This window comes from Budorcas taxicolor, chromosome 21, assembly GCF_023091745.1.
Source record: "Budorcas taxicolor isolate Tak-1 chromosome 21, Takin1.1, whole genome shotgun sequence".
Lineage (NCBI taxonomy): Eukaryota > Metazoa > Chordata > Mammalia > Artiodactyla > Bovidae > Budorcas > Budorcas taxicolor.
Genome location: NC_068930.1, coordinates 34,595,186 through 34,622,128, shown reverse-complemented (window position 1 = coordinate 34,622,128; position 26,943 = coordinate 34,595,186). Strand labels below are relative to the sequence as shown.

At 48.4% G+C, this 26,943-nt stretch overlaps 1 protein-coding gene across 1 annotated transcript; it reads right to left on the bottom strand.

Annotated features, from left to right (window-relative positions):
* Positions 1 to 1,177: 1,177 nt before the first annotated feature.
* DNAJA4 (DnaJ heat shock protein family (Hsp40) member A4) lies at positions 1,178 to 17,765 on the bottom strand. Its single transcript, XM_052659952.1, has 8 exons — positions 17,638 to 17,765; positions 17,057 to 17,195; positions 11,069 to 11,249; positions 9,014 to 9,118; positions 7,883 to 8,110; positions 6,648 to 6,878; positions 3,266 to 3,366; positions 1,178 to 3,159 (listed from the first exon to the last, which is right to left on the bottom strand). Exons 1-8 carry the CDS (start codon positions 17,715 to 17,717, stop codon positions 2,944 to 2,946), a joined length of 1,281 nt encoding a protein of 426 aa, XP_052515912.1. The 5' UTR covers positions 17,718 to 17,765; the 3' UTR covers positions 1,178 to 2,943.
* Between the last annotated feature and the right edge of the window lie 9,178 nt (positions 17,766 to 26,943).

Below are 26,943 nucleotides of genomic sequence, written 5' to 3'. Positions count from 1 at the left end.
TGGCCCGCTTGAAACATGGTCTGCATGTAACAGGAAAGGTGTAAGTAGCTAACACTCCGAAGTCTGTTGCTTTTTCCTGATCGTAACTTCATATGCTTCATGTCAGGCCCCGTGCTTTTCCTCCAGACTCCCCATAACCCTTAAATCCAGCCCAGCCTCTCTTCCCTCTCCTGCCGCTCTCTGCCTTGTTCACCCTCCTATAACTGAAGCAGGAAGTAGATAGGCCCCCAACCAGAGTAAAGCAGTTGGAGATTCATTCCCTGTGGACTGAAACTGCAAGACAAGAAGAGCAGGATAATTAAGGGAGGAAGCTGGGCCCTGGTCATACCACGTATTTCTCATTCTCAAAGTCAGGAGACCTCCCTGACCACACATGCACAGAAAGGCTCCTTGGAGGTCAAAGGGGAGGGATGTCAAGGGATGTTGTACCCATAGGCCTCTTTAGTAGAATCCATCTTGGCTAAGAGATGTGTGCACACACATAGAGGAAGATCCTGAGATACACCAAATATGGACTGTGAACCGGGCAACTCTAAATGACTGGCCAAAGGAAACCCAGAAAAAGTGCCCCTTAAAAGGCATTCAGACTGCAGGAGAGTGTGACCCAGGGACTCTTCTCTGAGTCTGCCCATGCATCTGTCTACACGTGCTTTCTTCCCCCACCCTGCCCCGCCCCCCAGCCTTTCACTCGCTTTGCTGTTTTTCGCCTTTGTGGAAATTCTTTTCTGCAAAGCCAAAGGGCCAGGGCCCCTTTCACTGAACTCTGGTCCAGTGGTTAGGATTTGGTGCTCTCCCTGCCATGACCTGACCTCAGTCTCTGGGAACCCAGGCCCCACTTCAAGATGCTGCAGCCTGAGGCCACGCGAGATCACATCCACAGAGCCCTGGCCATTTCCTCTGCCTTCCTCAGACGTCCCTTCCTCAGACTTTCATAGGTCTCACTGCTTTCAGGTTGTTCTCAGGTGTCTGCTCCCAATAAGAGGCCTTCCCCTGGTCCCTTTCCCATTATTCTCATTCGGCACTGCAGTCATCATTGCCTGATGTATTTATTCCCACCCCAAATATAAGCCCCGTAAGAGTAGAAACTTCATTCCATTTTATCAACCAATATGAGGCAAACTTGCACCTTAGCACTGGTTATTGGAAATGAAAGTAAATAAAAACAAAACCATCTGTCTCATACCAGCTCAATTTTAATTTTAGTGACAAATGTACAGGTGGAATAAATTTTAAGCAACACCCTCCAGATCCCATTTACATGACAAGGAGCTGAATGCAATTTTGCCTTATCAACTACAGTAGTTTTCTGGCAATAATTCTTTAGGAAGTCACAGCACAGAAACAGAACACCCTGGAGTTGTGGTCCATCTGTAAACTGATTTTCATACAGGCTTAGCTGGAAGAATAGACTTTCTTTCTTTCTTGACTAGTGGTCAAAGTGGGACAGGCAGGCTGCTCCTGTACCTATCTTGGGTAAATCATGCCCACCCACCAGCCAGCAGTGTTCTGCTAGAGTGGTCCATCCGCTGAACCTACCTGCCGGGGGTCTGATCTGCCGTTTGGCCCTCCTGGGGAGGTCCCTGGTCTGAGTCAGACTTGCAGGTACTATATGACCAAGTAAGGGTGGATCTGAAAAGTGGCCTCTGCTTTAACCCAGCAGCTGAGAAGGCAGCAGGTTTTCTTTGTGACTGTTATATGAAAAAAAGGAGCAGTAACGGCTGAAGGCTGAGGAATCTAAATTTATATTGTAGTCTACCTGCCAGGAGTAAACAAGTAACTAATATCTTTCCGAACAAGTTATCATATACAGTGGTAGTCTATACAGACTGCAGTCCAGAGTAGAACTTTTAAGTTCTCAGTGAAACTTTATCCCTTGAGCAGGAAGCCCTTTGTGATATGGCTGTACAAGGAGATGAACCATCCATCCTTTGGAAGGGAGCTGAATCTGGGAGAATGAGGTGGAAAACACTGAGATGTCCCCTGCCTTCCCAGAGCCTCAAGTCATCCAGGGTCACTGGTCAGGCAGGGAAACTGGCTGTGCCACAGGGCTGAGTCACCAGCATCTCCCACGGCTTCTGTCGCTGCACTAAGGCTGCTGGGGATGTGGATGGTTTCATTTTTACAAGAAAGCACTTTGGTGGGACAGCACTGCAAATGCTGTCAACAGAAAACAACAAAAGGCAAGGTGCAGGGGTCGCAGGCAAATAGTTTCATCAGTGTTTCATTTAAAACACTCGTTTGTTCTCACCACAAGGCTTGGAACGCTGAGGAAGCTTCCAAGAGAGATGATCAGACCCACCCCACTCCAAACACTCAAGGGCATAAGACAGTAGGAACCAAGTTGGCCCTGCAGCCCACTCAGTGTGAGCCAGGCACTGCAGCCAAATCCAGCCCACAGATGTGCTTTTATTCTTGAGGAGAACCATCTAGAATCTAGATTCAGAAATGTCACATTAGCAGCCCTGAGATCATGTCCTCCATAACTTTGCCTTGGGAGGCAGGTGCAGAGGGGAAGAAACTGCAGAGCTGGACATGGGCCAGGACACCCACTTCGCGTCTGGAGGTTTGCTCGGGGGCTGAGTGCTACTGTCTGGGCTGTGCTTTATTGGTGGAACTGAATTATGTCAAAGCCACTAGAAGCACAAAGTGTCAATGCGTTCACTGGCATCTCAAAAGTATCCTGAAAATGTAAATAAACAGATTCCATATGCAGACTAGAGGTGATTTACACTTAAAACATTTAAATATAAATTACGCTATAACTTAAGTTACAACCAAAAGAAAAACAAAAGGAAAACCAAAAGACACTCAGCAGTTGAGAATGCTGAACATATACACAGGACTCCCCAAACATGAGGCCATTAAAGCGATGCCATTTTTCATTGTGCCAACTTTACATTCATGATGTGCTAGTCCCGCCAGGCCACGCTGCACAGGGCCGCGTCATGCCGTCTGGCACTGCACTCCGGCCCGCGGCCCGTCATCGTCCTCTTCGTAGGCCTCCCTGTGCTGGCGCCAGTTCTGCTCACTGGGATTAAACTCCTTCAGCTCCACCTGATCCATGTCCTCTGTAACCCTGACTTTCTGTCGAGGAGGCAGCAGAGCTTCCAGCTGGGAAAGCTTGTCTTGGGGAAGCCAGTGTTTTTCAGGGAAAATAACCTGTGACGGGTGAGGTGGGAAAGAGTAGTTGTTTCTTCCCTTCCCAATTAATGCATTTAATTTTATGCCCCATGGGAATAACACACACACACATACAGGCACTTACTAAAAACTGTATGATCAGAATCCCTTTCTCCAGAGGTGATTTGTAGATCGGCATTCCTTCATTACGTACACATTTCAGGTCCCCATGCTTTATCACCTCACCTGTCACACACACACACAAAAAAGGCTTACTTATGAAATAGGAAGATGGACAGCGGCCTGGAGCCTGGGGCAGGCCCGAGCCCCCTTAGCGCAGGAGGCTAAAGCAGGGGTCATGGAGCATCTGACTAGAAAGCTGGTCCCGGGCAGAATGGTCCCTGTCAGAGGAACTGGCTGGGCGAAGGGGGTGAGAGGAGGGTGGGAGTGGGACCCTCTGGTCCATGTGCCGGGCTCTTGCAGTGTATGCAAGGAGAGGGGCTGGAGCCTCCATCATAAAGCGGGTGTAAAGACGGGAACTAGGAATCAACACTCAGTTTGGGAAAACAGGGCTATTATGTTAGCCTGCCTCTTCAGATATTACAAAATGACTTTCCCATGAGTGGGAGGAGATTCTCCTCCTCACAGACTCGAGCAGAGCTTGGAGCAGGAATTGGCCTCGAAGGAGCCCGGGAGGAGAGCTCAAAAGGCACAGAGGTCTCCTCACACACCCGTGGACCAGAGCTGGCCTGGCTTGCACTCACTGGGTCTTACATTTCTACACTTTTTCAGAAGGTATCATGGGAGCTCAGCACCCCCAGAGCACTTGCTGCTGCTGCTGCTGTTAAATCGCTTCAGTCGTGTCCGACTCTGTGCGACCACAGAGACGGCAGGCCACCAGGCTCCCCTGTCCCTGGGATTCTCCAGGCAAGAGTACTAGAGTGGGCTGCCATTTCCTTCTCCACCAGAGCACTTGGTTCACTCCAAATTTAAAAATATTTTTTCCTTCCAAATATGAAGAGAGATAAAAGGGTTTCTTTTTTTAAAGTATGCCTTTCAGCTCAGTAATGAAAATGGGTAAAGAAATAAATACCCAGGAAAAAATATGAACGGCGGGGGGCAAACCCTTATTTATTCAGCATCCCACTCTCCTGGATGAATGCTCTGCAGAGGAGATCTTTCGAAGTATCTCATGGGAATTTTTCAAAATAAAGCGTGCGGAGGACTCTCTCCTTGGGGGTCATTCAGCACAGGGCTGTACGGCTCACACAGGGCCCTTAGAGCTGCTGATGGCAGCCTTAGCCAAACAGCCCCATGCTACTGGGCTTGTCATGGTTTTCATTTTGTTTTTAAATAGCTTTCTCTCTCTTCCTATCAGGTGTCACTTCTCATTGCTCTCAGCACAGCTCCTCAGGCTTCTGCTTTAATTCACTGAGGGCAAGGAAACCCTGGGACCAAGTATGGACAACCACATATAAGACAGGGAGAAGAGGATGACTTGGCTCTTCTGTGAGGTACAGCTCCACCTTCAGGTGGGGGGATCCCAACCTGCTGAAGCTCTTAAGGCACTTTTTTCTCTAACCTCCAGATTCTCAGCCATTTTCAAGACAGCCTAAGGGGCTCTAGCGAGGAAGGCAATACAATAGCACAGGAAGGAAGAGGAAATGAATGAAGGAAAGAGAAATAAGCCAAAACAACAGAAGACGAGCTGAAAAGAAAAGGGGAGGACTCAAAAAAAAAAACCCACAAATGGTCAAAAAGAAAAAACAAGCGAAATCTCCAGCAGGAGGGTTTCTGGACACCCTGCCCCCCTTGTAACTAAGCAAAGAAATGGGTTTCTCAGGGTTTACCACTTCTTTCCCTCTGGGGCTCGCCTCCTCTCTCCTGTCCCTGTGGCTGGGATTAGTTGGGAGGCAGCAAGGAGCCCTGGGCTCCCATCCCATGGCACGGGTCCCAGCTCCAGGGAGCTTTCCCAAAGAAGTCACACAGCATCCCAAAGATGCCACCCAGCTCCTATTTCCAGAAGGGCTGGAATCAGGGTTGAGGTAATGTTAGGGGACACTGGACATGATACCAGGGGTCTTGGGCACACAACCCACTCACAACCTAGGGCTTTGTGCAAACTACAATCCTCAAACTCTCCTACACAAGTGAGGGGAAGAACTGGGTACCTTAGGAGGCTTACAAATGGAATCTAAAGGAAGATGTTGTATTTAAGTTTTTCATGCATATTTGTATTATAGTGCGGTGCTTTCCCTCAATCCTTAAGTAGATCTATGTGCAAACACAGAACAAAAAATCAACTGGTAAAATTTTAACAATAGGCAAATCATGTATTGGTGGGCCTCGTGCTACTTTTATTTTCACAACTTTTTGTTAAGTTTGAAATTGTTTCCAAATAAAACGTAAAAGACAAAAGAAAACCTCTGATCAAGACTGGGGCATATAATTCCATTTCATTTATAACCCAGAGAAAGAAGAAACAGAAAGAGCCAAAAAGGAAAGTGACAGAGAAAGAGAACAGGCCAGAAAAGGAAAGAGAGAAATGGATACAGAGGAAGCAAAGGCCCGGAAGGTGGTTGGGGAGACCAGGTGGCTTACCCCACTGGACTGCAGGGTCTTGATTATTTCCACTGCTGTTGGACAGGCTCACTGGCTGGTTACCTCCAAGCTCAGCCGTGAACCCATCCCATCGAGCTTTAAATCTCAGATGCCCACATGAAAAGTTAGACTCCCCAGCAGTGAGGGGACCAGAACAGCACTGCTCATGGCCAGTGATGGGGTCACGAGCATCCGGGTGGCTCAGCCACCACTGCACCCATCTGGACATTCTCTGACATGGACAACTGACCTGAAGTGCTACTCACAGGCAGCTTCAAGTCGAGGGTCCCAGCCTGGTCACTCTCCCCTCTCCCCACAGCCCCTTCCAGGCAGGTGCTCTGAGGCCCTAGCTGCAGTGAGCATTAGCCCTCCTGGGAGCCGGGAGCCTGACATCTAGACACGTGCTGGCAGGCTGAGCTCTCAGGCCCGTGAGAATCCTTCTGGTTCAGAGGTAGCTCCCTCCGGCTCCTGTGCATGTGTGCAGATAAGCAGTTCTCTAGATGCCACCAACGGTAAGCTGGCAGGTGATGGCATTTTTCAGGAATATTCTATTTTAAAATGTCTTATATGTAATCAACAGCAGAGAGGCTAGAGGAATGTGGATGAATCAGCACAGATCACCACGTGATAGGGGAAAAAAACACCTATTATTAGCTGTGTTTTATTACACAAAAGTTAATTTTTAAAAAATTTTAAGTCAGATTGGCAGGTTCCAGGTAGAATTTTAGATCCCCAGAGATTCCAACTCTGAAGTTTTTTTCAAGCAGACTGTAAAAGAAATTCACAAAATTCACAAGTCTCTACTGATGACTTTAAATTTACAAAAAATCAAGTCACACTAACTTGAATGTGAAACCAAGGTTAAGTTGCCAGGATCATCGGGCCAAACAGAGGAACTACAACGAAACACACATTTGAAACATTACCTGATTTGGATGTAATAACAAGGACTCGATCATCCAGTGTTTTTATCGTCTTCTTGAAGCCACAAAGGGCTTCAGAAAGCTGAATTTTCATTTTCATGATCAAGTCATGGCCTCGTCTCTGAAAGACACTATGATCCTTCTGATCAAGCACAATTATGACATCACCAGGCTCCAGCTCGGGCTCCTGATCTCCTTCTCCATGAAATAGTATCTTTTGCCCATCTTTCATACCTATGGAACATCATCCCTTTCTGATTAGCCATTTCTCTTAAAAACCATACTTTCAACAAAGCTTCTGAAGAAGGCTTCACAGAGCCCTTTGGGGGTTTCTTTACTCGTCAAACCTCCCAACTTTGCGCGGGCCTGGGGCTGGGAGTGGTGGCTGGAATACCACTGACAAAGAGGCCCACTCCCCTCCACACATCCTGCGTCCTCAGCCAAGCGTACAGCAGGGAGAATGGGAAACGAGGCTGCCACCTCGAGCACGGTGCATCCGTGCACTGTCTGCCAGGCCCCGACACCACAGCTGGCAGCGGGCTGTGAACAAACGTCCGCTTCCTGATGCACAAGCAGCGCTCTAACAAGTCTCGTGTGCACCCAGGCACAGGGCCAAGTCCCTCAACCTATGTGTCGGTTTGGGTACTGAACTGTGTACTTTGGTCTCATCTCTCACCTAAAATATATTCTCTGGATTAGAAAGACACAAAATAATCAGGGGAGTAGCTAAGAGGGGAAAAGCCCTTAAAATGATGCCCCTGGCAAAATGAATAGCAGGGGTAAGGTGCTGCATTTGGGAGAATCTGTTGCAACAGAGGGGAAATGTGTGGAGGAAAGGGATGCACAGCTATGCAGACGTACGTGAGCTCTCACAACCAATGCACGACAAAAGCCATTAGCAAGAGCACTCCAAATGACTCTACAGGATGGTTTGAGAATTGCAAGGAAGGGCAATTAACCAAAATCAAGGTCAAGTGACTTCCGGAGCATCAGAAAACCTTAAAAAGAAGTTGCCAGGGAGGGCAATTTTCCAAAATCAAGGTCAAGTGACTTTCGGAGCATCAGAAAACCTTAAAAAGAAATTGCTTTGGATTGGAAGAGTTGATGGCACACACTAAGGGTATCTAAACACCAGCTGTGCTGTGGCTCCTCTCCCTGATGCCTAACCTGCATGCTCCATACTCAGCACCTGAGGGGCACTTCTGCCAGCCTGGGGTGCTCGTGCGGTGCTGCCTCACCTTTCTCCACATGCACCTCGATAATCTTCTTCTCTCGGACGACCTTGGCACCGTTGCAGCTTTCGCAGCGGTCCTTGGGGTTGATGCGCTCCCCCTGGCCCTTGCACTCGATGCACACGGTCTGGATCTGCTGCACCATGCCCGGCCCAATCTGCTGGATGTGAATCTGCATCCCTCGCCCCTTGCACACCGGGCACTTCTCCACAGACCCCTTCTTCCCACCAACGCCTGCGGGGAGACAGGAACGAGGCTGTACTCTTCCCTTAAAAGAGGCTCTGCTGGATGCCACCACAGAAGGGTGATGAGCCATGAAACTGGACACTGTGGTTTGAATTCTATTCACAGTCATAAAAAGCCATGTGGGAGAGTCTGGATGATTCCAGCCAAGCAGACAATATCCAGATATTAACATGCGATCGCAAATATTTGTGGTTTTGGCTGTGCCAAGGCAAATTCATCACTTTAATGTCACCAACTATTTTCTTCCACCCCAGCGTGGAAAAACACCCATGCCTACACGTGACCGTGGAGGCTGGAGAACACATCCCTGCCCACAGGAACAGCTACCCAGCCCAGCCACTTCTCTGTGGGACAGCGTGTGATGAAGTCACTGGATCTGACTTTTCTTGAAAAATTAGATTTTAAAAACCCACGCTAATTACATTTACGTTTAAGTCAAGGACAGTAAACTATGGCCGGCTACATGGTTTTGTAAATAAATCTTTATTAGACAGGTGCATCATCTGTTTATTTATCTGTTTATTTCCTGTCTATGGCTGCTTTTGCATTAAGAGTTCAATAGTTATGACAGACACAGTATGGCTCACAGAGCCCAAAATATCTACCATCTGGCCCTTTACAGCAAAAGTGTGCTGACCCCTAGGGCTGGGTGAACTATCTTCATCTTTATATTTTTAAAATAATTGACAACACATTAAATAAATGTGCAATCCAAATAAAAAATGTACAGGGCCAAATAAAATGGGTTTGGCCCTCAGGCCATCTGTTTGTAATTTCTGACCTTCATATTTGAAAAGATCAATTGTTTTTCTCTGAATTGTAAAACAATAAGAATTGTTTTCAGATCTGAGGAACCAGAACTATGAGATTCATTCAGAAATGAATCCTTACCTTCACATTTCTCACAAATTACATTTTTCTGGAGAGCCAATTTCTTTGTGACTCCATTATATAAATCTTCAAGAGTTACAGACAACTGATGTACCACATTCTTGCCTTACAGAGGAGAAAGAAACCAATTAGCAATACTGTATCAAATATATCACTGTATTAAATACCACATATATGACCTTTAGTTTTATGAAGTCTCCAGAGACTCGGACTGTGCCCGTTGTCATTCATTCCCTTCCCTGGGGGAGGCAAAGCTTCAGTTATACCTGGCCCACCTTCTGGCCCTCTGCCAATATGAGAACTAATACCTTTTCCAGCTATGGGCTAATTATTCCATCATTTATAGATGTCAACAAAGACGTTTCATCTTTATTTTCTAAGAACAAATCTGAGAATGAGAGATCAATGAGGAAACCCATTATGTTAACCAGTGAGACTGGTGAAGTAGGTTCCCCATGAAAAGAGACCTTTCCTTACAGATGACACACGCAGTCAGTCTCTGGACCTTCAACTGAAACTCTTTCTTGAACATAATGCCCTTTACTTTTTGAGCCCTTCTGTGACTTGTGACTGACTGCAAACTCTTTCATCCGTGGAAGTCCTGTCTGTTCACCCAGGACAGTGGGCCTTTCATCTTTAGGGAGGGCATCTGTCTGCTCTGGTGCCATCCCAGCCTCTCAGGACCCAGAGCATCAGGTCCCCCTCTGGTGCCCACAGGGCTCTCGAGGTCTGAGAGATGGACTGAGAGGAGTCCTCATGTCAAGGACTGAGATGCTGTCCTTGGTTATTCGCTGTCAACCTTGAGAGAGGACTTAATTAAGGGTGTGAAGTTGTTCATCTCAAGACAGTGAGAGCTGGGCAAGAGGATACCCAAAGGTTTTAATCACATCCACACCGTCAATTATATGAGCAGGCAATGCACCCAGACAACAGGGTAAAGATTTTTGCCTAATAAACACTTTGTGATTTTTAGCACACTATATTCACAGAATTGACAGCCAAGGTGGTCAAAGCCCAAAGTCAATTATAATGTGAGAATCGGTATAGCCTTCTTCATCCAGGGGCCTCTTGTTGACACCAAACCACCCTTCTTAAACCTCAATACAGAGCTGGTTTATTTTGATTTCATTTAGGATTGTAATAAGCTTGGCTATCTATCTGGTTTTGAGGTCTAAAGCAGAGCACCAGCTGCAAGCTGGACAGGGCAAGGGGGCTATAAGAGACCACTGGTAACAGTCAGAGGTGACAGCTAGAGCCTGTCAGGAGGTAAGAGATAGAAAAATTAGGAAGAACAAACCCCAGAGTTCAAAAACAGAGCCCTGGGGCCATTCCACCAAGAGCTACGTTGCTCTTTCACCTCTGGGGATGAAGCTGCTAGTCCTAATGCATTCTGAAGAGATGGGCAAGGTAGTTTCTTTTACAAAGATGTTCAAACATCAAGAGGTGAATTTTGTTACCAGACAATCTCCTGAGGAGGCTGAGGAAATGAGGCTGCACTCTGCATGGCAGAACACCAGCCAGAAACAGCCCGCTGGCCCCACCCGGGTCAGGAGACTCAGGGAGGAGGCGCGCACTCGGCAGAGTCATCGGCACTAACCACAGGAGCTGGCATCACGGCTCTTAGGACACTGGGAGTCTGACCCCAACAGGAGAGAACAGGAGGGCAAGGTAATCTTGACCTTCCTCCTTCCTCCTCACCACCATTTGCTCCTCTGTGGGGGCGGAGTGGGGTGGAGCACACCACCTGGGGGACCTTAGTTCCCCGACTAGGAATTGAACCCAAGCCCCAAAAGTAAAAGGGAGGAATCCTTAGCACGGGACCACCAGGGAATTCACCATCTGCTCCTTTATATGTGGGGTTGGGAGAGTGTCAGGCAATTAACTGCTAGCTGTACTAAGAGACTCGGGGTAGCCTGGATACTAGGCAAGTGATGAACCACTTAAAGTTAAGGATTTCCCAAACACGGGAACTACACCCTTCTAAGGCAAGATCCCTCTTGATTCCAGTAACACATACAATTTGGAAACTAAAACTGGCTTAACGTCTTTATTTACCTCTTCTCTCTCGAGCCATCCGTCCTCCACCACCAAAGAACATGTCAAAGATGTCCATGGGAGAAGAGAAGCTGGGGCTGCCTGAGCCTCCTTCCTTAATGGCCTGTTCACCACCCTGGTCATAAATGTCCCTTTTCTTTGGATCTGAAAGCACTTCATATGCCTGGGATATAAGCTTAAACTTTAAAAGAAAAAAAAAAAAAAGATTAAAGAGAGAGAGAAGGTTTGAGTTGTTTATGAAGCAAACTCACCATACGAATGCAGTAACAAAGGGATTCTGCATCCAACCCCCCAAAACTGGTGGGTCTATATGTTATTTGGAACCTGACTTTGCCATTCAATCCCCTTGTAGCGTGGGATACATAGGGCATGCATTACTACAGGATGAGAGGCAGGACCACTGCCTCTCTGCAGAGGGAAAGGATACAGAGCGGTAGGAAGGACTTTCTGCCTCCTCAGGCTGCACCAGACAGGAAGAAGTGGAGCAGAACTAAGATGCCACAAGACCAGGCCAGGGCTTAACCTACAACCAGAAAAGGCCCAGAGCTCCCAGCATACTGCTGGCTTTCCAGCTCAGGAGGGCTGCTTTCCTAGTTCGCTAGCATGAAATTCAACTACAAACATCTTGTGAGCAACACTCTGCATTCGGGCTGCAGACAGCATGCATAATACTGTCCTGATGGCCCCTCAAAGTCCCTCCCCTCTTGCAGTCTCCCTCCTATCTCACTTATTGGCAATGCCAAAACCTCATTTCCTCTCCCTCACATCTCATCTGTCAACAAATCCTTCTGATGCTACCTTCAAAGGTCTATTTCCAGTGCCCTAAGACAGACAAAACACCCAAGTCTGCCAAAAATGTATTTTGTAATCCAATTGTAAGAAAGAATCAGAGAACCCAAACTGAAGTAGCAAAACTCCAGGTGGCACTAGTGGTAAGGAACTTGCCTGCCAATGCAGGAGACATGAGAGACCCGGTTTCAACCCCTGGGTTGGGAAGATCCCCTAAGGGAGGGCATGGCAACCCACTCCAGTATTCTTGCCTGGAGAATCCCATGGACTAAGGAGCCTGGCAGGCTACAGTCCATGGGGTCACTAAGAATCAGACACAACTGAAGTGACTTCATTCACTAAGAATCAGACACGACTGAAGTGACTATATGCATGCACACACACACTGCAAAACTAAAAGGCAGGAAAACTAAATGTAACATGTGACCCTGAATTGGATTCTGTATTGAATCTTACACTGGAGAAAAAAATGGCTACAAAGGACATTGGAACAACTGGAAAAACAGGAATTTTTTCTCAATGTTAATTGGATAATTTTTCAATGTTAATTTGATAACTATAATATGGTTATGTGGGGCTTCTCAGGTGGTGCTAGTAGTAAAGAATCCGTCTGCCGATGCAGGAGATGCCGGTTCTATCCCTGGGTTGGGAAGATCCCCTGGAGGAGTAAATGGCACTCCAGTATTCTTGCCTAGAAAATCCCATGGATAGAGGAGTCTGGCTATGGTTTACATAATTATGGTTATGTAAAAGATATTGTTTTCCCCAGGAGAAACATTTAGGGCTGACAGGTTATGATGTGTGCAACTTACTTTCAAAAGCTTTAGCAGATAATAGTAATAGAGATGGGGAAAGCAAATGTGGCGACATATTTATAATCAGTGAAAGTGGGTGAAAGAAACACATGTTTGTTGTACCATTCTTGTCTTCTCTGTAGATACAGAGAAGTTTTTAACATAAATCACTATAAAACATCCAAAATCCATCCCTTCTCACCACCACTGCCTGCCCAGGCGCAGGCCACCCTCTTTGGCCTGGTTAACAGCAGTGACTTCCTAGTGGATTCCCACCTTCCACCCTCAGCCCAGCTTTCAGTCTTCTGCACCCAGCAGCCAGAACTTGCCAGCTAATCATGTCAACCCTCTGCCTCGAGCCTTTCAAGGGGTCCATTTCACTTGGAGGAAAACCTAATTCTTATTCTCATCTACAAGCTCAACTTGACACCACTGCCTCCAGCTCCCTGAAATTCTGCTTGGGCTCTCCTGGCCTCCTCACTGTTCCCCAACACCTGAGCACTTACTGTAGGGGTTGTGTCCCCCACTGCAATGTCAGTTCCCCGAGGACAGGGAGTTAGGTCAGCTGTGTCCACTAGCATATCCAAGCCTAAAACGCTGCCGAGCATGTAGAAGGCACTTGGGAAATACTTGTTACATGAATGGCTCGATTCTGGGAATTGAGAAATGAATAAATGAGATAGAGTCTTGGTTCTTCAGAGGTATGGTTTAGTCTGTGAGACAGATGTCTATATAAACATCCTATTGTAGATGGCTCCAGAAAGCATACAGGGAAAAAAGTGCTCTGAATATATAAATATGGAAATGACAGACACTAGGTTTTCTCCTGTACTGCAGATCCTGGATGGAGATCTAATAAGTAATAATAAATAATCGATGATAGCTAATAAGTAATAGCTAACAACTGAGTAATTTAAAAAACTGTCTCAGAGATATCAAAGTCATACTCAAGGTAGTTAGGTCTTTCGATATATCGATTCTTGCACACAATTTCTGTAAAGAAAGAGGCAGCATTCACTACTACTCCTTTCCACAGCAGAAAAAGAAGGTTTAGGGATGAGATGCAAGGCACGGAAGATCAGAAAGCAATCAGGCCAGGCTGCCCTGAGAGAGTCCCTGGGGTCTGCACTGGGTAAATACACTTCATGAAGTATATTCACTAGGTACATATACTAGGGAAGTATATTCACTAGGTAAATAGTCACTAGGTAAATACACTTCATGTCCGCTAGAAACACTCACCAAATATTATGGATACTTGAAAAGACACTTGCACTTACCAGAACAGGTGATTAATCTACAACGGAAAAGGAATGCCCTTTTCCTTGTGGCATTCAACCAGAAGCCAGATCTCAGGAGGGCATGGGGCTCCCACAACCCCGGGGGTCTCAGCACTCCAGAGTCTAATTCAGGTCCGTGCCTGACCCCACTCTCACAGCAGAAGATTAGTACTCTGTCCAGCTCACCTTTCAGACAGTAATAATCTGCCATAGGACTGCTTTGTTTTTTTTCCTTTGGTCTCTGCTGCAGCGTGTGGGCTTCACAGCCTTGTGGCATGTGGGATCTTAGTCCCCCAACCAAAGATCCAACAACCTTCATGCCCTGCACTGGAAGGCAGATTCTTAACTACTGGGCCACCAGCAAAGTCCCTGCCACGGGACTTTTAATAAGATTATTATGCAGCTGGAAAAATGGCTTTGGAGACTATGCAGCAACTTGGGAAAGCACTGATGGTAAAATATTAACTGGTGAGGGGAAAAAGACCTATGTGCCCGGATGCCTGTATACAGTCACTCTGGGAAAAGGCTGGAAGGAAGCACAGCCACAGCAGTGAGGGTCATGTATAATGGTGGGTTTTCCTCAATATCCTGACATTTCCTGTACAGTGCTGCCCTCTTCATATTTTTGAATTTGAACGTCTGTCATTCAAACTGAAAGCTACAATGAAATTGGCCAAACGAGCAAACTCATCTCCAAAGCTGGCTGGGGTTAACAGCCACGACTCTACCCCCTCAGTCACGGCCCCCGAAAGGGACTCGCTTACCGACACACTGCCTGTGTGTCTTTCAGAAAACCAGCTGCAGAAAAGTAGAGACTCCACACAGAGCACCTGACAACAAGCACAGGCACCCAGTGCTTAGCAACACAGGACAACAGGGCCCAAAACAAAGGCCAACACCCCAGCAGCCTTCTCAGTGGCCCCGGAGCAAGGAGCAAGGGACTGGGTTAGTCTATTGTTGAAGAGACGTTAGTACAGTGACTAACTTAGCAGGAAAAAAATAAAAAAGGTCCCGCCTATGGCAGATAAAGTAGACAAGAACCAAATAGGCTCGCACAAAGAAGCAAAGGCCGACACATTGTGCCCAGTACATAGAAGGACCAGAAAGGAGGCATCTGGTGAATGAACACATGAGTCCTCTCTAGGCAACCTATAGTAGAGTTTCTACAAACTCTGTCCCCAGTCTCCTCAACCCCTTTCGTTTCTGGGGAATATGGGCAGCATAATTAAAGGAGGTTGAGGACAAGTGGTTCACACTATGGTCAGAGGCAGTCCCCTGGAAGAAGTTTTAGCTGCGAACTAAATTAAAGGGCTTTATCCCCTTCATGGACGGTGGGGAGAGAGAAGTACTGTATTCCTGAAACATCATAGAACCCCTCCCCTACCTCCCTCTAAGCTGAAAGGGACCTGCCAGACACCAAGAGTCTCACTTACATGACACTAATTCAATACCTGGTAATAAATATTAGTTTAAAACAAATCAACCATCTCTGCTCAGATAGGTATACATATATGCAAAGCAACACCTACAGAAATGTATTACTGGTCAAGTCTAATTTTAAAAAAAGCTTCAGAACACCAGCAGCCGACTCACTCCAACTGCAGGCACACAGCCATGATTTACGCTTGAACAGAGCTTTGAGATCTGACCTGAACCGGGGTCAGAGGCTGTCCCACACGCTGCCCCTGAAACGTGAAATTAGAAGCCTGGCTGTGCTCTCCTTAAAGGATGTTCTCAGAAACAGCCTACAATGAATATAGGGAGCAAATCTATGAATCACCAACACTACATAAAAAGCCAGTGACTTTCAAAGCTACAGTAAGCCACCTAAATATAGATGAGAAAGAACACAAGTAACAGACAAATGGTCTTACAGGAAAGCATTTTAAACTTGTGACAGCCACACTCGGCACATGTGGCTAAATATAAACATTCTATCACTGTTGCCACCCAGCCAACCTTCTTAGGCAGCTTTCTCCAGCTTGCAAACGCTCCCACAGACAGGTATTTTGATACTGGCGCTGTTTCGGGCAAGTCTAAGTGCTAGAGGAGTGAACTACGGCTTCAAAAGTGGTCCAAGTGTCATCACTATCACCTACTACAAAACCCCACCTCCCAACAACCATCCAGGACATCCCAAGTTTAATAAGACAACAGCAAGAAGTCAGAGGAGGAGTGAGAAGGCCAATAAGCTTTCCCAAGGATAAATGCCTCATCCTTCTAAACACCTGCTCTGGTGGGTAACAAGCCTCGGGCATAAAAAGCAGGTTGATTCTTCTCTCCTATGAACAGGATGAAAAAGTTTCATTTAGGCCTTTCATTTATGTATGCAGAGCATTTTTTAGCCTATTATTGGTCCTTAAGGTCAACTGCGGGTCATCGGTCACAGAAAACCCAGAATGTTCATATAAAATGATGTCAGGTTAAAGATCTCCATGTCCCTGCCTAATAAAGAAAAGGTGATTATTCAGTGTCTGACAACCTTGATCGGGCAGGACATAGGCACACAGGACAAAGTCAGCTATTCTCCAGAGGGACACCGGGATGTCCAAGGTACTAGCTCAGATTAAAGAAATTCATCTCCAAGGCTTGTGCATCAACAGGGAAAACCAGAACAAGACTAACTCAAATCCAGTCCTTCCCAGCAGGAACACAACTTCTGATCGCGTGTGCCTCAGTTTCCCTGCGTGCTGGCAGCCTTTCCTAGAGGAATGTCCGTAAACCCTAGGAGAACGGGGGCCCTCACGTTTCCGTCCCGGCCCTCCCCCGCATTCAGAGGCGCCCCCTAAACACTTGTGGAGCGGAACAGAGGAATGAATGGGCCGAGCGGAGAGTCGCCAGGGGTCACCAGTCCCGATACTCCGCCCGGCGAGCCTGGGGCTCGGCGAAGTGCCCTCCATCTGACCGCGCCGCGCCCCCTCGGCCTCGGGCCACCCCAGGGCCCGGCCCGGCCCGGCCCTGCCCCGCGGCGGGGTGCTCGCGGCACCTGGCGACAGCCTCATCAACAAGCGTGGCTCGGGTTCCCCGCCGCCTTCAATAATTCACAGCCCCCGAGCTGCGGGCTGAATAATTGACGGCGGGCCCCGCGCGAGCCCGGCCCGCGCCGCCCCGAGCCCGGCCAGCACCTTCTCGCCCTCATCCGGGTTCTTGTCTGGGTGGTACTTGAGCGCCAGCTTCCGATAGGCCTTCTTGATCTCCTCCGGGGAGGCGCTGGGCTTCACCCCCAGGATGTCATAGTACTGGGTCTCCTTCACCATCTTGTCTCTGCGGGGTGGGGCGGGCAGGACGGTCAGCGCGCCCCGGACGCCCCCGCCGGGCCCCCGGCCCGCGCCCCCGCCGCCCGCCCGCGCGTCACGGTCACGGTCACGGTCACGGCCGCCGCCGCCGCCGCCGCCGCCGCCGCCGCCGCCGCCGCCGCCGCCGCCGCCGCCGCCGCCGCCGCCGCCGCCGCCGCCCCCGCCCTCCCGTCCGCCCGCGCCGGGCCGACCTCCGCGCCCGGCGCCGCCGCACTCGAGCCGCCGGCTCCTCCGCGGCGGGTTTTATTCGGCGCCGGCGGAAGGTTCCGCAAGGAGACAGTGACGCCACAAAGGCCCAGAACCTTCGCGGAGGTTCCGGCGGCGCCTGGACCTGGTGGGCTGGGGCGCGGCGACAGGTTCTCGGCCGGGACTCCCGACGCCCCGGCCCGGCGCGACACCCCCCGGCTCACCCGGTATCCTCGGTCGTCTGCTCCTCCGGCCGCCCGTCTGACTCCCCGGAGCTCCAGTTCTGACTGCCGCCCCGGGCCATGTTGGGGTGTTTGGAAGACGGCTTCGGCGTGGAGGGCGCCTTCCGACGGCCGTCCCGCCGACGCGAGGCCGTCCCCTTTCCCTTCCGCGGGTCCGTGGGTCTGGCCGGCTCGAGGATCGGGTGGTCTGGAGGGCAGCGTCGGCAGGAACCCTGCCCCAAGGGGTTGGACTGGGAGGGCTGCGCCCCGCGTTCCCCACCCGGCCTCTCCCTGGGGGTGTGGCCGTCCTCTTGTTTGGTCATGGCTGGGATGCGCTCTGAGGCCTGCCTCGTATTGTTGCATTTTTTAGGGGTTTGGAGTGGGTCGGGGCCCTCTACTGTGCTAGGGCCGCATTTCCCGAGGCCCTGCAGCTGCTGGCACCCCCTGGGGCATCTTCAAGGCTGAGGTGAGCCAAAGCCCTTCCAGGTGGGTACAGTGGTGCTTTGCTGGCCCCAGCTGTGGATGGTGGTCTCTCAACTACCCACAACTGGGAACCCCTGAAGTCTCCCAAGAGTAAGCAGTGACGTCCCCCAGATGACGACGCCCGTTAGATAGGAGCAGTGACGTCCCCCATGTCTTCCAAAGGTGGGCAGAGACCCCTCCTCCTCTGAACCACCCAGGTTGGTCCAGGCTGGTGGGCGCAATGGGCGTGGGGAGTCGGGTAGGAGAGTGGTTCTGGAGACTGCAGCAGGACCCTCCCTGCCTGGTGCGGTAACAAGACCCTGGCTTCTTCCGCTGTGCCCAGCTCCCAGTGGGTGCCTGGGAACCAGGATCACTACTCACTGTAGTGACGTGGGCGTGGCAGGCAGCACTATCAGAGAATTGCAGGCCTTCTGCTCCAGCCCAGCCTTGACTTTGCGGGTGGAACGCTGTCAGCGAGGGGAGGCCGCTGCTCACCTTCCTGGGATCCCTTGGCCTCGTTTTGGGTCCTGTGGCTGAGGCGAGCACCATACCCTCCTTCAGGTAGTCAGTGGGGGTGAGAAATGACTTTTAACTTCCAAGAGAAATTAAGCTGCTCATTTTTGTTCTTGGAAACATTGCTTTCCCCCTCTCAATTAGACCACTGGAGAGCAGAGAACTCAGAGCTGGAAGTCAACAAGCTTGATTCCATATCCAGATGTTATTAACTAGATAAGCCTTAGCCTCTCTGAACTTGTTTCTTCGTCAGCAGGACATGGTCATTGCCACTTGCCTGCCACCCCCACGGGGCTCTTGCAGGGATCAAATGGGATGATGACTGAAGGCTTCTAAGACAGTGGATCTCAAACCTGGCTGTTCATGGGGATCACTTGGGCGTGTCTAAAAATCCCTGTGTCCAGGCTGCACCCCAGACTAATCGCATCCAAACTTCTCTTGGTGGAACCCAAGTGTCAGTCCTTTTCAAGTTCTCCAGCTGATTCCAGTGTGCAGCCAGAGCTGAGAGCCACTGCCCTGCACCACACATTTACCCAGATTGAGTAGTCTGAACCAGCGACAGTGGCAGGAAGGGCCTATGTGAGTGGTCAAAGCCCAGATGCATAGAATGGGACTGTGAACTCTGGAATCAGTGAGACCTAGGTTCAAGTTGCTACATCAGGCTGCCTGCCCTTGGCCAGGTGATTTAACTGAGCCTTAGATTCCTCAGCCTTTTAATAGGGATAATATTAACAGTATCTGCCTCACGACCTCCTCAAGCACCTGGCACATAGTCTCATCGCACCATGATGCATTTTGTTCTTTTTGCTTTTATCTAAGCTGAAAAGTGTTAGTCACTCATGTCCAGCTGTTTGTGACCCCATGGACTGTAGCCCACCAGGTTTCTCTGTCTATGGAATTCTCCAAGCAAGAATCTGGAGTGGATTGCCATTTCCTTCTCCAGGGGATCTTCCTGATCCAGGGGTTGAAACTGAATCTCCCACATTGAAGGCAGATTCTTTACCGACTGAGGCACCAGGGAAGCCCTATCTAAGCTGAAGAAGCTGACAAAGATTCTTTCCTTTATGAAACTCTAGCCAGGCTCCTCGGAGCCCTTTTCTCCACCTTGGCCTCAACCTTGACCTGTAAAGACTCCAACACGTACTAACGTAGTTTCTAACTGCTCAAGACTGCCTCCCTAAGATGACACCAACACTGCCCCAGACTGCTTGCCTGAGGAAACTCAGGGCTGCCAAAGATTTTTATTGTCTGTTCCAGCCAGCCCCTGAGGGCGGGGCCTCTGTCTTCTGATCTCCGTGGGACAGTTGAGTTCTAACTTCAGTAATATCAGCTAGCAGACGCTATTGGCCTAGTTGAATTTACACTTGACCTGTGGTAATTTTTCACGTCTCTGACTCTCCTGAGCACCGCCCCCCTTGCCTCCCTCCCTTCTCCTTCATTTTCACTTTAAAATAGCCAGCTATTTCTGTGCAGATTAAAGCAGAGTTCAGTTCATGCTGATCTCTTTTCCTTATTGCAGTAGTTACTACTGATTACAATCTCTCTTTACCACTTCAGCTAGCATCCAGGTTTGTTTACCTTTTACAAAGCCTTTGAAGTTCTAGGACATTTGTTTCCTCGTATGCATGGGAGGATTTGAGGCTGTGTATAGACATTACTTACTCTATCCATTCTGTTTGTTTTCAGGATTCACTTTTTCTTCATTGCAACCTTTATTGAAAATGACATTGGTTTTGGAGTCACAGAAAGCAATGTAAAGTTTCCTCTTTATTTTTTTTAATTTAGGTTAAAAATGTAGATAAATATGTAAGGTAAGTAATACTTATAAGTAAGGATATGATAGTGCGGGTGGCGCAGAAGAAAGCAAGAATTGTGGTACTTGGAAGCTAGGGAAATGCCGATCCAATTGCACCCCTGTCACTTTGCAGCTGAGGAGACTTCTAGATGAAGAGGCTAAACTGAAAGGCATAGACTGGGCATCTCCCCTACTTCCAGTATCAGAGTCCCCTTGTGACCCAGGGTGGCAGGAGAGCCAAAGCAGGCAGAGAAGTAGCTCTCACCAAAGCTGCCTGGAACAGGTTCTCCGTAGAGTCAGCTGAAGGGGGAAAGCTGCCCATGAATGGGGAAGGGGGCTGGAAGGACTTCTAGGGGAGGGTCTGAGGCTTAGACCAGGGAGTGAGAGCTGCCTGGCACAGAGGTGGGAGGGAGGGGTTCGTGCTGAAGGGACAGTAGAATAAAGGCAGAGAGCACAGTGGCCTGGATGAAGGCCTCTGATTTTGGAGAGAAGTGGAGATGGGTGCCATCGAGCCCTGAGTGCCTCGGGGAGCAGTTTGTGAGTTTGTTCCTCTTCTAATAGCTCCTTGGAGCCACTGAAGGTTTCAGAGCAGGGGCAGCCTTCTGGGAGGAATAAGCAGTAGCTGTCACCAGGGGCTGGAAGAGGTCTGAGCTGGACATGCAGATTCGAGAGCCCCCTTTACGGAGCTGACAAGGGCTGGCCTAGAGAGAGGATGTGTAGAGGGAAGAAGATAGTGTCAAGGAGAAGCCGTGAGGAACACCTGCCTTTAGGAAGTGGGAGGAGGAAGAACAGCCATCAGAGAGCAAAAGGAGAAACCTGCGTCTGGAGTGGAGCTGAAGCCATGAGGGCCGGAGAGATGAAAGGAGCAGAGGGCCAGTGCCCAGGTGGCACCAGGCCAGGAACCATGAAGCTGGTGCTTGGCGTGGGTGGGGGCACGGGGTCACAGGGTTTCTCCAATGGCAGGATATTAATTTGTTGGCCCCTAAACAGTGTCAGATTTTATTTTGGTGGGCTCCAAAATCAGTGCAGATGGTGACTGCAGCCATGGAATTAAAAGACGCTTACTCCTTGGAAGGAAAGTTATGACCAACCTAGATAGTATATTGAAAAGCAGAGATATTACTTTGCCAACAAAGGTACGCCTAGTCAAGGCTATGGTTTTTCCAGTGGTCATGTATGGATGTGAGAGTTGGACTGTGAAGAAAGCTGAGCACTGAAGAATTGATGCTTTTGACGTGTGGTGTTGGAGAAGACTCTTGAGAGTCCCTTGGACTGCAAGGAGATCCAACCAGTCCATTCTGAAGGAGATCAGTCCTGGGTGTTCATTGGAAGGACTGATGCTGAAGCTGAAACGCCAATACTTTGGCCACCTCATGCAGAGAGTTGACTCATTGGAAAAGACCCTGATGCTGGGAGGGTTTGGGAACAGGAGGAGAAGGGGACGACAGAGGATGAGATGGCTTGATGGCATCACTGACTCAATGGACATGAGTTTGAGTGAACTCCGGGAGTTGGTGATGGACAGGGAGGCCTGGCGTGCTGTGATTCATGGGGTTGCAAAGAGTTGGACTTGACTGAGCGACTTAACTGAACTGAAACCAGCAGTTGTCACTCTAGGCCATTGTTTGACTATCCCTAGGGACTTCTGCTTGGAGAGAGTCTGCCTCTCCAAGCCTTTGGGCGTGTGCCTTTGGGCAAACTACCTCTCTCTGAACCTCAATTCCCTCCTCTGTAAAATGAGGGTAAGAACACCGACTTCATGGGTTTATTGTAAAGAGTCATAGGGACAAGTATATATAAAGTACTTAATGTGTTCCTAGAAGAGAGCCAGTGCTCTCAAGATGGGATTTCTTGGTTGCACCAAAACAGATGGTTGATGTGCACACACTGTGTGCCTAGCTGTGTGCTGGGCAGCAGCAGTACAGCACAGGCCGGGTCTGCCCTGGAGGAGCTCACAGACTGGCCAGGCCTGAGCACCTGAACCTAAGCACTCTGGGTAACCCCCAGCATGGGCCCGTTTTGCCAGCACTCCTAGAGTTTTTCCAAGAACTCATATTGAGATAGGTATCCACTGCCATTGTGCTTTAACAAACAAAACCCAAGCTCCTGTGATGTTTGTGTTTGAGGGCATGGTCTCCAAGAGCCCACTTCCTCCTGGAACTCAGCCCGCACACAGAGCGACTGCCCCAGAGGTTAGGGGGGGGGCTCCCATTGTGGTGGAGAAAGAAATAAAGTGAGGGAGTGGTCAGCCTGCTCCATATTTATACTTTACGGTGTTCCCACCAGGCACCCCATCTCGTGTGGTCGCAAAGCCCAGAGAGGACGTGTATCCATGCTTTCACATGTCAGGACAGTACGTTCTGCCTCCCAGCACTGGGGAGGAGTGCAAGAAAATCCAACAGACTCAGAGCCCACAGGGGCCAGCCGGGAGGTAAACCTCCACATCCGAGTTGTGATGAGAGCCACGAAGGAGGAGTATTCTCTTGAGATCTGAGATCTGAGTGATCATGGAGGGGGTGTGTGTGTGTGTGTGTGTGGTGATGAGAGCCACCAAGGAGGAGTATTCTCTTGAGATCTGAGTGATCATGGAGGTCGTGTGTGTATGTGTGTGTGTGTGTATATGATGTGATGTTCATGTTGAGACCTAGAGGTTGAGAAGGAGACTGCCCTGTGGTCCACTGGTAAAGAGTTCCAGGCATAGACAACGGCCCAGGTGAAGCTTCAAGGTGTAAGAATTTGACCTTTTCAAATAATCAGTGTTTCTGGAGCAGAGATGGAGTGGGGTGTGGACCAGTGTGCAGAGTTGGATTTTCAGAGTTAAAGCCCCCACAGGGCTTTAAGTGGTGCACTTTAAGAAAGTGTTGTATATTTATTCCATCATATTTATTGTTGTCCTTTACTTCAACAAAATTGCTATATTGTTATAAACAGCCTCACTGCATACTTTGTGTTCTATTTTCAATAATGCCAGATAACAAAACATTTCTTGAGTCATTGTGGCTCCAAGTTTTAATTTGGAGACACTTTGCTCTTCTGAGCAAAGCAGCACTTAGATTCAGAAGTGAATCACAAATTTTATGCATCATACTCAAACATTGCAGTGGGGTCACATAAGAGTTCCTGTAGAAACTACAAATATTTTAATTCTATCATACAGTTACCAGTTTTTTAAAGCAGCTTTATTGAGGTGTAATTGACACACAATGACTGGCATGTAGTAAAGTGTACCATTTGTAAGGTTTGATATATGTGCATATCTATGAAACTATCAGCCTTAAGGTCGTGAACATACATCACTGTCCACCGTCATGAGAGCATACACTTAAAAGATGACCTGCCCCACCTTGCACTAGTCAGCTGCTGAGCTGGGCCCAGAAGCCTGTTCTGCTGTGTCCTGATTTTGTTCTCTTCAGGAAATAAACCCATTAGCACCCTTGGGTGTGAGGCTTGCTCTGCCATTCTCAAGCTGTGTGACCTTGGGCAAGCTACTTAATTTCACTGCCTTGGTCTCTCATCGTGAAAGATGGTCTGTGAGGCATATCTAAGATTATATATATGGTGATACATGCACATACATAAATAATCCAAATGAAAAGCCCTTAAGATAGTACTTGGCACAGAATGCAATAAATATTGGCCCTTGCTGTTTGATGCAGAGAGCTGTGTAAATGCATTTGCCTAGAAGTATCACATGGGGGAATACAAAAAGCCTCGTAGGATGGAAAGCTGAAATCTGTCTCCCTTCTCCGAGGGAATTGAACTGAGACACTCACCAAATGATGATGCTGTTGTCGGATACTGTGTGTGTCTAGTTAATGCCACTCTTATTTAATAGTTCTTCAGATCTGTGCATGTCCTGGGCTGGTCCTATCTCAGGTTAAGTATGGTGCCTAGCAAATTACAGACTCTCCCAGACCAGGAGGGAGGAGCTGGCGTCTCCCTTAGACACTCAGGCTGTCACCAGTTCCTCTCTCTCTCCCCATTACCAGAGGCTGTGGCTGCTGCTCAGAGAAGTCTCCCAGGCCTGTCCTGTGGCTTAAGGCAAGCCCTGTCCTCCTTGCCTTGCCCCCTCTAAGCATTCTCCTTCCTTGCCAGCTACTTATGCAGCAGCCAAATGGTGAAATTCCAGAAGCTCAGTTCTGTTCCAGTCACAGGCCAGGTCTAAAGCGTCTGATGGATCCCTGAACAGGATAATCAAATCCAAATCCTTTCCCTTGGCATTGAAGTCTCTCCATGGTCTTAACCCGGCTCACCCTTCTTGGCTCCAAGTCCCACTCAGAACCCTTATTTGTACTGTCAGAATAGCGCAGTGCTGTTCCCCAGCTCAGGACTTGGGAGAACAAGCCTGGAATTTGTTCAGAAGCAGAGAGACGCTGCAGTTCTATTATGATGACGGGGACATAACATTTAAAGAAACATGGACATCTCAGTACCTGGCTTTGAGCTGTTCTCAGAATGGACACCATCTTTGAAAAAAATATGTCAGGAAACACATTAGAGAGGAGTTTGAGATTTTCTGGGCAGGGCCTTAAAAGACGATGGCAAATCACCTGGCATGACACACAGGAAGACTTTTTACATCCTGAGGAAGGAGTGTGGAGAAGAGAAGAGGGCAGAGAGCTGGTAAGACGAAGAGCGGCTTGAATGATGGGGGCTGTCAGCACCTCTGTCTCCTGACCTCCGCACCCACCCATCTTTAGCCTCTAAACTCACAAACGTGGGCAGGGGGGTTGTGAGTGAGTAACAATGCATGTGTGCAAGGGTGTGTGTGTGTGTGTGTGTAGGGTAGATCTGGAAGAAGGGGTTGAGCATATTATACAGGGACCCTTAGCCTCTGGGAAGCATAAAAGTTTTCAGGAGAGCTCTAGAATGCTACAGGCTGTCCAGTTTGGGGGATTTGAGCCTATTTTACCTGCTTTAATGATCATTTAGTTTCATTTATAATTGTTATTTTTGTCATTACCAAAAAAATACCCTCTAAAAACCTCCTGGGAGAAACACAGAAGAAAAAACAGAATCTTGCTGCAAAAAGAGATCCTTTAGAAATGCTTGCTTGTCAGAAATATATTTTTCTTTTCTGGTTAGCTGACAAGTGGTTTGTGGAAGAGGGCCCTAGAAAACATCAGGCTCTGAACAAAGAAATGAAAATGGCCAGTAACCATCCTTCAGAAGTTCAGCCTCACCGCTCATCAAAGAAATGGAAGTTTAAACAGCAGCAAGGCATATTGTTTGCCAGCAAGGGCCAGGAGAGGCTGAATCTCTGCAGAAACCTCTGGTCGCTGTGCAGTGGAGCGAGAAAGAGCCATGAGGCCAGGTGACAGGTGTCTTGAACTTGGGTCCATGTCCCACTTGCAGCATTCACAAGAAGCACATCCCACTATACACCCAGAGACAGGAGGCAGAGCTCAGAAAATCCCCCCGTTAACCTGAGAGGGACCATCATAACCCCTCAAAAGGCCAAACTTTTATCATATTAAGAGTTTTGTGTACTTTATTAAAATATACATTATACATAGTAAAATTCTCAGTCATCTGATCAGTGACCACCATCCAGATGGAGAGAGAACATTTTCATCACCCTAGAAGGTTTCATGACAGTAGTCACGCCTTACCCATGGTTTCACTTTCCACCATTTCAGTTAACCTAAGGTCAAAGTTTTAATGTCCAAAAAATTCCAAAAATAACTCGAAAATTTTAAATTGCATGCCATTTTGAGTAGCATAATGAATTCTCACACCATCCTGTGTATCCCACCTGCTAGTCACTTAGTAACCATGTCTGTTATCAGATCAATTGCCATAGTATCGCAATGCTTGTGTACAGGTAACCCCTGTTTTACTTAATGGCCCCAAAGCCCAAGAGTTCAGTTCAGTCGCTTCAGTCGTGTCCGACTCTGCGACCCATGAACCGCAGCATGCCAGGCCTCCCTGTCCATCACCAACTCCCGGAGTTCACCCAAACTCATGTCCATCAAGTTGGTGATGCCACCCAACCATCTTATCCTCTGTTGTCCCCTTCTCCTGCCCTCAATCTTACCAGGGTCTCTTCCAATGAGTCAGCTCTTTGGAACAGGTGGCCAAAGTATAGTGATGCTGACAGTTGAGATAACACCAAAGAGAGGCCATTAAGTGCCTCCTGAAAGGGAAAAGGGAAAGGTCTCAATCAGGAAAGAAAACAAATTGTATGCTGAGGTTGCTGAGATCTAAGATAAGAAAGAATCTTCTGTCAGTGAAATTGTGAAGAAGGAAAAAGAAATTTGAGCTAGATTTGCCTTCACCTCTCAAACTGCAAGAGTTATGGCTGAGATTTCCCTGGTGGCCCAGTGGTTAAGGCTCTGAGTGCCCACTGCAGCGGGCACAGCTTTGATCCCTCATCCGGGAACTAAGATCCCACATGCACTGCAGCATGGTCAATAAAATAAAATAATAAATGTATTTATTATTTTAATAAGAATAATAAATACCATTTTAAAAGAATTATAAAAAAAAAAAAGAAAAGACTTAATAGTCACCATATATGACAAGTCTTAGTGCAGGTG

What these genes read in the sequence shown, in the direction of transcription:
- DNAJA4 (XM_052659952.1), bottom strand. Translation starts at nt 17,717, where the DNA reads ATGGCCCGGGGCGGCAGTCAGAACTGGAGCTCCGGGGAGTCAGACGGG. An exon ending in GATGGCTCGAGAGAGAAGAG is followed by an intron (nt 9,119 to 11,068) that starts GTAAATAAAGAC and finishes CTCCTCTGTAAG; the next exon opens with GCAAGAATGTGGTACATCAG. An exon ending in AATTTGTGAGAAATGTGAAG is followed by an intron (nt 8,111 to 9,013) that starts GTAAGGATTCAT and finishes GTCTCCCCGCAG; the next exon opens with GCGTTGGTGGGAAGAAGGGG.